This window comes from Petromyzon marinus, chromosome 45, assembly GCF_048934315.1.
Source record: "Petromyzon marinus isolate PM22_M1 ecotype Great Lakes invasive population chromosome 45, UKy_Petmar_22M1.pri1.0, whole genome shotgun sequence".
In the NCBI taxonomy this organism is placed as follows: Eukaryota; Metazoa; Chordata; class Hyperoartia; order Petromyzontiformes; family Petromyzontidae; genus Petromyzon; species Petromyzon marinus.
This window is the reverse complement of record NC_133711.1, coordinates 9,201,711-9,214,533: the sequence shown is the minus strand read 5'-3', so window position 1 is coordinate 9,214,533 and position 12,823 is coordinate 9,201,711. Positions and strand designations below refer to the sequence as shown.

The 12,823-nt window shown below is 46.4% G+C and overlaps 1 protein-coding gene across 18 annotated transcripts in view; it reads left to right on the top strand.

Moving 5' to 3' along the window:
- LOC116952152 (teneurin-4-like) overlaps window positions 1-12,823 on the top strand; it is a 430,454-nt gene that overhangs the window by 211,786 nt on the left and 205,845 nt on the right. Inside the window, exon 1 of one of the 18 annotated variants that reach the window (XM_076074080.1) lies at window positions 5,932-6,586. The exons of 16 other annotated variants lie outside the window; for them this stretch is intronic. In XM_076074080.1, coding sequence (XP_075930195.1) covers window positions 6,553-6,586 — 34 coding nt within the window. In that variant the 5' untranslated portion in view covers window positions 5,932-6,552. Of the gene's footprint in view, window positions 1-5,931; window positions 6,587-12,823 lie in introns of those variants that run through there. One more of the 18 variants, XM_032971255.2, reaches the window with a different exon arrangement.

Here is a 12,823-nt window from a genome sequence, read left to right as displayed (position 1 = left end):
TCATCATCAGGTATGAAAACCACAGCTAGAAAATCATAACCGGCACTTTTTAAAAAAAATTCTTGCTGTGATTTTCACACCTGATGATGATTGCTTGTGTTGCAGTCGAAACTTCGTGAGAATTTTATTGTTTTAAATTTGTTTTTATTATTTTATTGTTTCCCTTCTACGTGACTTTACCGAAAGAACCAAGAATTATTTTAATTATTTCGTCTTCGATTGATTTTTTGTTGTTGTTGCTGAGCGCCAGGGCCTCGGGAGAGCGCCGGAGTTGTTCAAGTCGGCACGTGCTCACGTGAGCACGTGAGCACGTGCCGGCGGGCGGCAGGACAGAAATGCTCTTTGAGACGACACCTCCGCTTCTGTGTTCTCTCGTTTACACTGCCGGCTGTGTGTTTGCTGCCTTCGTCGTTGTTTGTTTTTGCTCTTTGAGCCGCGTGGAGGGGGGGGCAGTGCCATTCACCGTAGTGACAACGGTCGTCATCGTCGTCGTCATCATCATCGTCATCGTCGTCATAATTAAGGCATCGGCGCGTCATCAAGTTGGGTGGAGCATCGCCGGACGTGAAGTTGCTCATTTGGAAGCCGAATGGGTTTGACTTGGCAGATTCTCACCACGAGTCGGTGCGGGGGGTGCGGGGTGAGGGGCCAGATGGGTCGAGTGCGATGTTGGCCGGGTGCTGAGAAGGCAGCTGGAGCTCTCGGCCGTAGTCCTGGAGGTGTTTAATGGAAAGTGTGGCAATGGCAGGGGGGGGAGGGTTGCTCTTTGATTCGGATTACGCGATCCAGTGGGCATCAGGGGGAAAAAAATGGGTTGCGCTTTTTTTTTCTCCGGAATCACACGTGAATGTTTTGTTTGTTGTTTTTTTTCTATTCACACGCTTTGCTGCTAATAATGACCATGTTCAGCCCGTAGTCAATCCACTGCTGGATGAAGGCCTCCTTCAACATGACCAGGCTTCACCACACTTGTCAGGATCAGTTCAGATATGACTCTCCACTCATGTTGGCCATAGCTGGGAATTTGCACTGCAGTCCGCAGGGTTCATAGCGCCAGTGCGTTAACCACTGAGCCTCTAACCAGCCCCCAAATGAAACCAATGTTAAAGCGGATAATGCAACTCGCCAAGAAAAGGTGAATCCTTATCTCGTAACCTCATTCTTACACCGTACGAGAACGTGACTGACACGTGGCGAAACGCGTGTGCACGAGTCATATTGCAGTCGTGCTGAAGAGATGTTATATTATACTGTGTAACAAAAACAACATTTTTGTTCCTGGATAGTAAGTCTTATTTCCTAATTGCTTATGCCTCAAAAGTACAGAAAATGGCTATTATTCCCCACAAACTTTGCTTTTGTGACCAGGACATTGATATTCTGAAATGCACCTATTTTCAATGAGAAAACGTGGTGTGCATTTGTGTCATTCCTTCGCATAAAGTCCTGGTCACAAAAGCAAACTTTGTGGGGAATAATAGCCATTTTCTGTACTTTTGAGGCATAAGCAATTTTAAAAAATAACACTTACTACCCAGGGACAAAAGTCGTGTTACGTAGCGTTATTAGTCGCCTTGCAGCAGATGCGAGACCCTGGTAAAGTGCATCTCCCCGTCGGTGCAAGTTCTGCGCACGCTCGCCGCTCCCTCTCCAGGCCCGTCGCATGCGATCGCGTAGGAGAGCGAGGCCAAGTGTGAACGCGCTTCGCGAAGAACAGGTGGCCTAAAGTAATGCAGAGATCGGAGAGAGGAGAGAGAGAGCAAACGAATGTCTGTTAAGTAAACGATAAGACGTGAGGTTTCTCTTAGATTTTAACAATTTGATTGTTGATATTTTCTCGTTAAGGATCTACTGCCTGTTTATCTTCATTAGGTTACTAAAATACGTGTATTCTTTAAATAATAACGATGACCAATAAAAACAAATGTATAGCTCTTTGTTTGCCTACTACTGGATTAAGGCCTCCCCATGCCTTTTCGGTCATGGGCATTGTTTGACCATACTTCCCCACACTGGTCAGCGTGGGCGGGGTTGGTGAAAGGAGTATGGGGAGCAGGGCTGGTTATATGACTTGCCGCTGATGTCAGCCGTGGCCAGGGAATCGAACTCGGGTGACCATGTTCATAGCAAAGCCCGCTCACCTGCCCACCCCCCCCCCCCCCACATATTATTTATAATTTAAAAGAAATAACACAATTGATAATGTAACTGGTTTTAAAACAAAAGATACGAACGAGAACTAAAATAGGTCATAAGATGTACCCGAAACCCATACGAATCAATATTATTTCCGCAGGTTTGTCCCAAGATCCGATAGAGCATCTTGAGCTGCGAGAACGATGGAATGACTTGGGCTTCGCATGCTTTTCGGCGATATCGTAAAATCCCCCAAACGTTAAATTTTGATGCTGCAAATTGCCTCCCGATCTCTTGCTAGGGAGATGAACATTTTGCGTATTTTTTGCTGATGCGACAACTTTCCATTCTTATTTTTTTTTAGTCAATTGCGTACTCTATATATATGACCAGATCAATCCCTGTATCGATCTACGTAAGCGTCCATCAGTCATCCACGCACCCATCCGTGCGTCTGTCACCCATCCATCCATCTTGCCCATATCCATCCCATCAATTAATCCGCTCGTATTTCAATGAATATATTTGTGTGTATAAATGTATACCGTGATATGCTGCCAAGCGGTTTTTTTTTTTACCAAGATCAAGTGCCTTGCTTTGTAGCGTGCTGCCAGTGACACGCTAAGGCCACGGACCGTCATTACAGGTTGCCTCGTCGGCGTACATTAAAGGACATGTGACAAACGCGTGACATAGCATAATAACACGTGGAGGAGAAGCTGGCTTCATACAGATGCAGGATGCGGTGGGTTGGAGCGTTTGGAGAGTGAGAAAAATATTTTATGCTCCGTAAAAAAACGTGCTTTGTAATAAAAGAGAGTTGCAACGGCCAGGGGGTCTTTAAGCTTAAAATCGTTTGACTCGATGTCATTGGAAATTTTTTTTATTGGATTTGAAAAATTGCTTTAAGAAAATTGTCGAAATTAATATTCATTCTATTCTGAAGGTTGATGAGGATTTGCGTGTGGTCAAATAGAAAATTATTTCACTGACATTGTTTAAGACATATTCTTGGTTCTGTATTATTTTATTGTTTCCCTTCTACGTGACTTTACCGAAAGAACCAAGAATATGAATCCCTGCAGTCACGAAAGCTTTAAATAAAAATTGTTCAAGACAATTCAAAACCAGGTTAATTTGTACAATAATCAGTAATATTATAAATTTTACATTGCATAACGTCACGTAATAACAATAATTTACAGCCCTTTGTCAGTCTACCGCTGGATTAAGGCCTCCGCATGGCTGCGTCACGTCGGTTAGGATTGTTTGACCATATTTCACGCTCGTGAGTGCAGTTTGTGAAGAGGAGGGGGGGAGGTCAAGACCGGTTCAGAAATCATCCTCCACAAATCTTAGCCATGACCGGGCATCGCAGTCAGATGACCATGTTCGTAGTTCAGAGCACCAACCACTGCACCCGCCACTGCACCACGGAGATGATAATAACATCTTTAAACGATAATAAAGAGCTATGATTCTCAATGTCACGTTTTCTAAATCCCTGCAGCCCATAAAACAAAACCTTAAGTAACCCAGGCAATACAGCGTGGTGTCCCCCCCCCCCCACGTGCAACACATTTTCACAAAACGAAGCACAGCAAGTCCAGCGGCGACCCAGCGCTTTGTGTGGAGGTGAGATGGCGTTGCGCCTCCGTCCCCTTTCACAGGGCAGCGATCGGGCAGGCGTGGCCGAGCCGGCGGCATTGTGCCCCTTGTGGGCCGGACTGGCACCAAGCCGGAACGCTGCAGTTGTTTGGGGCCAGGATCGGGGATCGGTGCAGAGCCAATTGTCCGTGTGCATCGTCCAGGGCCGTATAACTCTAATAGGCACTGTGCCTAGAGTCTAAAAATACTAAAAGGGCGTCCTACATTCTTTTTTAACCACGTTTTTTTGTTGTTTGTTTGATACGTAAAAATTACAAGCCAGATATCTTCTTGAATGCATATATTTATTTAGCACGGGTAGGCCACAGTGTATATACAAAGAGGCAGAGTCATGCTAATGTCAACCTTTTTTTTTCATAAAGTGAGAGGAATTAACACCGGAGGTAAACTTTTAGAGATTTGTTTAATTGCAAAATTAGCATTAACATCTTAAAATGGTGTTAATTTTCGCACACAATCAAATTCTCAATAGAGTTTAGTGCAAGGCAAGACGAGCGTTATCTCTGAAGTTATCACCGAAGACCTATGAAACAGAAGTGCCTAGGGCCTACAAGAATTTTAATCCGGCCCTGACATCTGCGAATAAGGAGCTCTGTACGTCGCACCATTTTCCATTTTGGTCTTTCAAAGTTTATATTCTATTGTGGGTTTGGATTTGTTTTTTTTGTGTCTGTGTTGAACTTCTTTTGCACAGTGCGTAGCCAATCGTGCTAATCGGAGGTGCCGGGAGAAATAATGGTTTGCCGTCCACGGGCACAAAACATGCAAAAGAGCCAGCGACAAACAGCAATCGGTGAACCTGAATACGTTTGCTGAATTGATCAAGGTTGTAAAAACGAGAGGCTGTAAGGAAAAGAGGCGATGGGGAGGGAATTCAAAGTGGAACGGTTGCAAAAAGGAGCAGCACAAAGAGAAGTTGTTTTTGTTTACCTGAAGAGTGGTGGTAGAATACAGTCTGGAAGAGACGAGACAGCCATTCTGTCATACCGAGACCTCAATATGGGTGGACATTATTTGTCCATGTTATGTGCACCCATGTACAGTTATTCTGCATCCGCATATATTTAATGGCGAGACTTAAAAACTATTTAAAACATACTCCTTTCTCTTTTAACCAAATCCTTTGCATAAGTTTAATACCACAGTGAAATAAACTGATGTGCAGTTTTAATCTAAAATATAACTTTATAATTTATAATCACTAACGCTCTTGAATATAAGTGTAGGCTGAAGATTAAAAAGGCATTTGAGTGAGAAAATGTTATTTAACATTCTAGCCGCCAGTCCTTGTTATTGATTAATATGCAGTGCAAGTGGAACTATATATAATTTAATATCATAAAAATCATAAATGACAGACCCCTTTGTCAATCTGCTGTTAGATGAAGGCTTTCCTATGCCGTGTCGGTCATAAGGATTGTTTGACCATACTCCACCACGCCAGTGAATGTCGGTTTGTTAAGGGCGCACCCAATACTGTATATAAGTGAATGCAGAAAAGAATGTGCGTTTTGTGGAAATATATTAAAAGGCCTGACTATATTCTGGCGGTAGTGTGCAGAGAAACAATCACTGAGAGAACAAGCATGTTGCAATTAAAACAAAAATGCAAATGCACCTGACCAACAGCATCACATTGTTTACGCGCGTGGCCAGTTTCAATCCTCAGCACATGGTTTATTTGTGGCATCAAGTGAATGCCTATCGGTATTCATCCACAGCTGCAGTCACATTGACTGCAACATTGTGATGTAATTTGGAGGGCCGCAACGGTAATGTTAATAGATGTGATCTCATGCTATCAATAACAGAAGGTTACTGAATTATAGAAAAGGCGCAACCTTGTTAAGGAATTTCTGGGAAGCCCGGAGCGATAGATAATACCGCATCTGTGCGCACAGGCAGTCTGAGTGGAGTTGCTGGATACATCAACAACTCCACCCCACCTCCCCTCCTCGCCTGTAAACGCCTTCCCACACACCCACTGTCTCCTCCTGCTGCTGCTGCCTCTCCTCGCTCCCACCATGCGCGGACACCGCCGCCACCCCCACCCACCGCACCTTCCTGCCCCCTCCTCCAGCTCTCACCGCCCGCCCCGCATCCATCGCCCACCCACCCCCTCCTCTTTCTCTCCGCCAGCCCTCCCATCGCCCCCTGCTCGCTCTCGGCACACAACGACTCTCGGCGGCACACGCGATGCAAAACGCTTTCCCTCTGTCTCGCGCGCGTGCACGCACCACCACCAACCAACCAACACGCACGCGTGCGCGCGCCCTCTTCGTCGAGCGCTCGAGCAAGGCGGCTCCGAGAGACTCCGTCGGGGGGGGGGGGGGGCTCGGTCACACAAGACCCCCTCCGTCTCCCGCGCAGCCACTGAAACCTGGACAAAGGGGCAGGAGGCGTGACGGGAGTTGGAGGAGTTGAAGGAGGGGGGGGGGTTCGTGGTGGTGGTGGTGGGGGGAAGCGATCTTTTGAAACCCTCCGGCCAAGTGTGAAGACGTCCCCTTTTATTTAGCCCGGCGGACGAGAAGGCAAAGAATAGATGTCTCTGGTGTGATGGGTTAAAGGGGGGGCCCTGCCTGAGATGTTGCGTGGGCGGTGTTGAGGCTCGAGCCCCTGCCCCCTCTGTGCTCTCGGAGCGGAGCTCCACAGATGTTATCTGGCCATACATCATCCAGGCCCCGCCAGCGGAGGAGACCGGGCCACATGCGCAGAGCCACCTTTTGAGCTGCTCTCACCGCTTGCTTCATGAATACCGGACAGGAGTCAACGGGTGTACCATGTAAGTTTTTTTTTTTATATACGAGCGCAAACCGCGCCGGTCGGGCTTTTCTTATTATCATTTTAAAAAAAAACCCGTCGTACCGGGAGGAACTCTCTCGCTCGTCTCAGTTGCGTGGGAGCAGCGGTCAGCGCGCTGCTGTTGCTGTGTTGCGCACGTGTGAGTGAGCCGTGACTGCGCGCGCGCTCGAAATTGTTGCTAAACTTTGCCGCATTAAATCGCGCAACAACAACAACAACAACAAAAAACCCGCGTCTGGGAATGTTTATGCGGCTGCGGCCGCCGTCGCCGGATTCTAGCGATGTACGTGTAGGATTTTTTTGGCGAAACGAGCCGCATTTGTGATTTCACACTCGTAGGCGAGACACCGTTTGCTGTTTAATGGATTATTACGTGTGCTGAGTGACATTAATGTAGAATTTTGTCGAGACACAATTGCAGGCAAGCAGTGCGTTACCACTATTTCTCGATGCAGGTGAAATTTGTGCCAATTACTTTCATTCCTCTCGTAATTTCAACCGAATCATTGAGTGGCAGTCTGACCTAAAGATTTACTGCCTTATAAGGCACTCTATAACATGCTGGGGATGAATGATCCATCAGTATATCATTTACTTCATGTTGTGTTATGATGAATTGCGGGGGGGGGGGGGAAATATCCGAGTAAGCAAACAGGATCAGATTGCATGTTTGGGACGGTGCTGACTGGTGTGAGCTTGTTGAATAAATTATCCCTAGAAAGATAAAACACAGCCAAGAAGGCTCTTTTTTTGTTTTTTCCCCACTGAAGATGATGAAAAAGCCATCAGGGCACGGTCTTCGACAAAGCAACGTTAACCAGTGTGCACCTTGCGACGTTGTGGCGCGTCAGACGTTACAGATATGCCTGTAAGCAAAAGGGCTATTTGCTTTGGTGTGTTTTTTTTTGGAATGTTTAATTGAAAGTGTCTCACACTATTGGCAATTACATTTAATGGGGACTAAAAGGGCGAAAGCCAAAAAATCACTATCAATGGCATGGATGCATTTGTTTCTTGAGATGATTTTTCAGTCTATCGAACAGCAGTGTCGTGTAAAAAGACTTAGTCTACCTTTGTTCGGAAGATTGGCTAAAGTGCAATTGATTTTATGTAGATTATTTTGTTTTCCGTTTTTGCAAATAAAGAATGTAAAAAAAAAACCGTGACAATGTGTACAGCAACGAATTTGCTTAATTATAATTAGCCGTGCCTCGAACCATAATGCAGCCCGCTTGACTTCTATGTATTACTTCGGTAAGGTAAACGTGCAAATAGATTAAAACAACGTTCTTGTTTGCGTTCCGTTTGGTAATACATTCTGAAGCACACTTAAAAAATAATGAGCATCATCCCTTTGCCGAACGCACTGCAATAAAATAGCATACATTGCGCGCGCCCTGCGTTTCCTCTACACGAAACAAAAAGGACCCACGTCTTTGTTATTCCGGGTGACCACGGGCTGTGTGATTCTTCTTTAGCGCGGCAGCAGGGGAAAGACTTTGTTGCGAAGTAACAAAAAAGCTTCCAATCCAGTCGGATAAGCATCATCGCAGTAAGTGTTTGTTTTTTTAGAGCGGGAATGAGATGGTGTAGGAGTGACAGCGCTGATAGGATTGTGAATGAGTGGGGGGGGGAAGAGCACAATCTCCAGCAAGATGAGGGGTGAGAGACAGAGAGAGAGAGAGACAAAGGGAGAGCATGCCAGCATGCAAGATGACTCGAAAATTGAATCTGTCGTGTTCTGATGTGGTGGAAAAAAACTCACCAAGAGATGGTTTGTTAAGCACTGGGGGGGGTGGGGGGGGGCAGAGAGGAGAGAGAAGCGAGCGGCGGCGGGGGGGGGATGCCTACGGGTTTTGCCCCGATAGCGCATTCCTCTCGCTGAGCCGTTGTGTGTGTGTGTTTGCGGAACGCGGGGCATTCGATTGGCGAGCGCGACCTGACTTGAAGGACTGACGGTGCCTGCACCCGACGAACTGTGCACATCGCGAGACAGCGCGGCGCGACTGATAATGACGCGATACGGCAGCTCGTTCCTGGCGAGCGTCATCATCACGTTCGGTGGCCGGCTTGCTTTCGAAAGCAGCTGCAGCAGCTGCTGCTGCTGCTCCTGCTGCAGCATGTGCGACTAATTAGATGTTTGTTTTTGTGTTTATTTTAAGGAGTGGCGTGTTTTGCGGCACGAGTGTGGAGAATGTGGTGCAGACAGTGGGTTTAAAAAAAAAAAATTCGTTTTTTGGCATGGAATGAAATGTTGTTGCAAGTGTTTACACGAGTTGCGTTGGAACAAATTACATTTTGCCACAAACAAAAAGACGACAGCGTGTTGTGTGGTGAGGTAGCTAAAGCAAATGTAACAATATTAAAAGTGTGAAATATATACATCTGAATTTTAAATTAGTATTACTTTTCATATTGACAAACAAGGCTTAAAAAAAGTCTAAGGTTTTTTTTAGTCTGTGATCAATACCAACTTATTTGTGTGGAATGTATGTACTATATATCCCGTTTGTTTTATGTTAGATAAACATATGTATGCATTTTGATTTAAAGCTTTCGTGACTGCAGCAATTCATATTCTTAGCTCTTTCGGTAATAATTATTATTTTATTGTTTTCCCTTCAACGTGACTTTACCGAAAGAGCTAAGAATATGAATATATGTATGCATTTTATATTTTCTCCTACACTGCAATGATATTACGTTCATGCATTTGGCTTAATCTCTTATGACAAAATCACGTTTCCGAATCGAATCTCTTACACAAAACGAAATGTGCCACCGAAAATGTGATGCCACATAACTGTTTCTGAAAGAAACTTCGAGACTCGGCCTCCTTACCAACACTGGGGGGGGTGATGGGCAACACCTCTCCTATGCCCTGTAATGAGTGTGTGCATTCTGCGTCAACAAATTCAGGTATGCGATGAGCAGAGCGTCCGAGAGGACATCAGGTCGAGGAGACGGAGCGATGAAATTTGTGCGCCCCTGATAGGTGACTGCACAGCGGGATCGTATGCTTGGGCTGGCGTCTTGGCGAGGCCGTCATCCATCGGCGGACAGACCATGGATGAGGATGATTAATTATCGGAGTTGAATTCGGACGAATTAGATGAACGACCAGAATTAATGAGGCAGGGCTTTATTGTCTTCATTCATTGGTGACTAGGCTGAGACCATTGACTCACCCCTCTTGACAACCTGGTTTTGTCGTGGCGAAAACCCGGATTTGAACCCAGCATCTCATCAGTGGCGGCTCAGCGCTCTTTGACCCCTGGGCCGCATGACTCAGGATAAAGGACACGTTCACGTGTCCTTCACAAACACATGCGGGATCTATAATGTGTTATGTTTTGCATGCTCTTAGGAAGGCTTCCCTCCAACACAGGGAATGCTCTTGGCCCTGGGTAGGCTGCGTTGTCATGGAAACACGCGTGGCTGCTCCCGTTCAGTGACGGGGGGGGGGGGGACCAGCGCAAATGTGGCCAGCGGGAGAGGAGGACCTGGCACAAGCGCTGCCTCCTGACCACGAGTTGTCGCACGTCAGCGCCGATGGCGTGTGGAGCGCTCCTGATAGACGGGGTGGGTGGGGTGGGGGGGAAGGCTGCATGGCCTCTCATCGCAGGATGTAATCGGCTCATTCCTCGGTCACACATCTGGGTGGCCGGTGAAACGCCGGCAAGAGCACTGGGTGGCGGTGCCGTGCAGAGGCGAACTCTATCTACATCGGCACTGCAGGCAGGTAATGCGGAGCATTGCATTGCTCGAACCTTCCTTCCCGAGGCATCCGGATTATACATTGAGAACATCGCATGCGCTTTGCAAAAGTGTAGCTATTTCATATTGCACTTTTGTGAGCCTCATAAAACCAAAACAAATATATATTTTTTATTACATCTCTCTCCCAACACTCAAGGATGAATTCTGGCCAAACATCCCAATGCAAGATCCTTAAAGACAGAGTCTTGGGACTCGGTAAGGTTTTCCCAGTTAAATAAAATTGCGACTCGTGAAGAACCCAGTGGTGTTATACATTGTGTCTCCTTGAAGAAAAGGTGACCGAGCTGAGAGACATGCAAGATTAATCAAGGAATGTTCGCAATGTCATATTTGTGCAAACAAGACCACAATAGTGAGCGGACCTTATAAATGTATACAGCGCCGCAATGCAACATTTGCATATTTGCACAGCAACAGCTGTAATCTTTCACACGTAATGCTGCGTGTTTGATAAATTTCTTCGTGCCGGTGCACGGGGTGCATGGCTGCGTCGTGAGATTCCTCTGCGCGAGATGATGCCGTGTTTCCGGAGCAATGTAGCGGTCTGCCGCGGCGGCTTCCAGCTTCCTGGCACCATGAATCTTGTGCACCCCACTGACGGATCACCTCTTTATTTGTTCCCCGTTATAAACGAGGAACGATTTTTTTGGACTTGGCAGTTTTAAAAAAAAAAATAAACGGCTGGGTTCCGCGACCCCCCTCCCCACCCCCCCGCTCCTCCCCCCATTGCGCGTTGCCCTTTTCGTTCGGCCGTTTGGCCGTTGTGCCACTTTCCAGTGTCTCCACCGTTGCATTCGCTGCTTTCCCGAAATCTCTCCCACGTGTTCGTTATCCGCTCTCTGGATACACTCGCAGGCGTTCGCATTAGCGCCGTTTACCGTTGGTGTTGGAAATAAGCCGAGGCGTTAACCAACCCCTGGTGTCGATACGTCCAATAAAACAAGGAGGAACGGGACATAGTTAAAGGAAAATCGTTTCGACGCTTGGACAGCTCGTGTGAAAACACCTCGTGACATCCGTGATTATTTGGCACCGTCGGGGGTCTGAGAGTTTGGGAGCCCATTGGCGGCACCGTCACCTCCCAGCGGCATAAGGTTTATTGGTTGAGAGATCTGTGTCGTTGCAGTATTGCGGACATAAGGCACGAAGAGTCTTTTTTTTATTTAAATCACGGTTCGGAGCACAGGCCCCAAGGTTCAAAATGCCAAGTGACCAACAACGGATAGCTCTGTTGAAGGCATACGAATTGATTTAATATTCGTTTCTTGAACTAAGCAAGCTCATAAGAACCTGGGGGAAGAGAGACGATGGGAGGGGAATTGCAAAGTGGAGCAGTGCTGAGAAATAAGCAGAAAGAGAAGTGTGTTGGGACCTGCAAGTATGCTGGTTGATTATACTTTGAGTGTGAAGAAAAAAAACAGTCAGTCTGATACGCTGGATATTCCACTGTTTAGGGAGACCTATATACAGCTGCATAAATTTTGCCGATTTAGAGCCAATGACCTTATCACCATGAATGCGTGTAATAGAGATGCATTTATGAAGGTGGTGTAGAGCTGCGATGTGAGGTGGTTGTGCAGCAATAGATTATTGAATCTATCTGTGTGGCGTTTTGAGTGTTACCTACATGTGTGGGCTTGCCATGGGCACTCCCAGTTTCCTCTCGCATGGTGACAAATACTCTGCAATGGAATTGGCCACACATCTGAATGCAGGGACCCTCTTGAAAAATAGTATTGAGACTCAGCAAGGCGTTCCCGGATAAATGTATAGCCCTATTAAAGTGGCTGAAGAAGTAGAATTTTTGGGCAACTCATCATAATGTGACCACTCACAATAATGTTCCCTGTAACAAAAGCTTTACACTGTTACAAAAAATCCGCAGCAAGGTGAATGGAGCTACCTTATACGCACGCCTGCAAGAGTATTGAGTATATATAATTTTGTTTGAAAATATTGCACGTTAGTAATTATCTGAAATACAGTGTTGACATTCAGAAAACAATCTTTCCTGGTGATCTGGAGAGCTGAATCGGCCAGTGATGCAGTGCCAGTTTGCTGGAATGTTGGTTTTCATTTTTGAGGTTATGTTTACAGTGACAGGGGCCCAATTCTGCTCACTCTGTCGCTTTCAATGGGCCCTTGTGATGCGGAAAGCCTTTTGCTTGCTTGCTTGCCTGAATGAGGCAATGACACCGCATGTCAAAATAGCACGGGCCTAAAATCCCATTCTCCCCAAGCACTTTTTTTCCTTCATCTCTCCTCTGTCCGTCAATTGCACACTTGAATGGGCAGATTTGAATGGCGAGAGTTCCAGTACTTCGGCTGGTGTGTGTTTGTATGCATATACATAAAACTAATGTAAATGTGGCCGCAGCCTTCCGTTGCCACTCTCCGTCGCCCACTGACGTGAATTGGAAACACATTTCCACAGGTC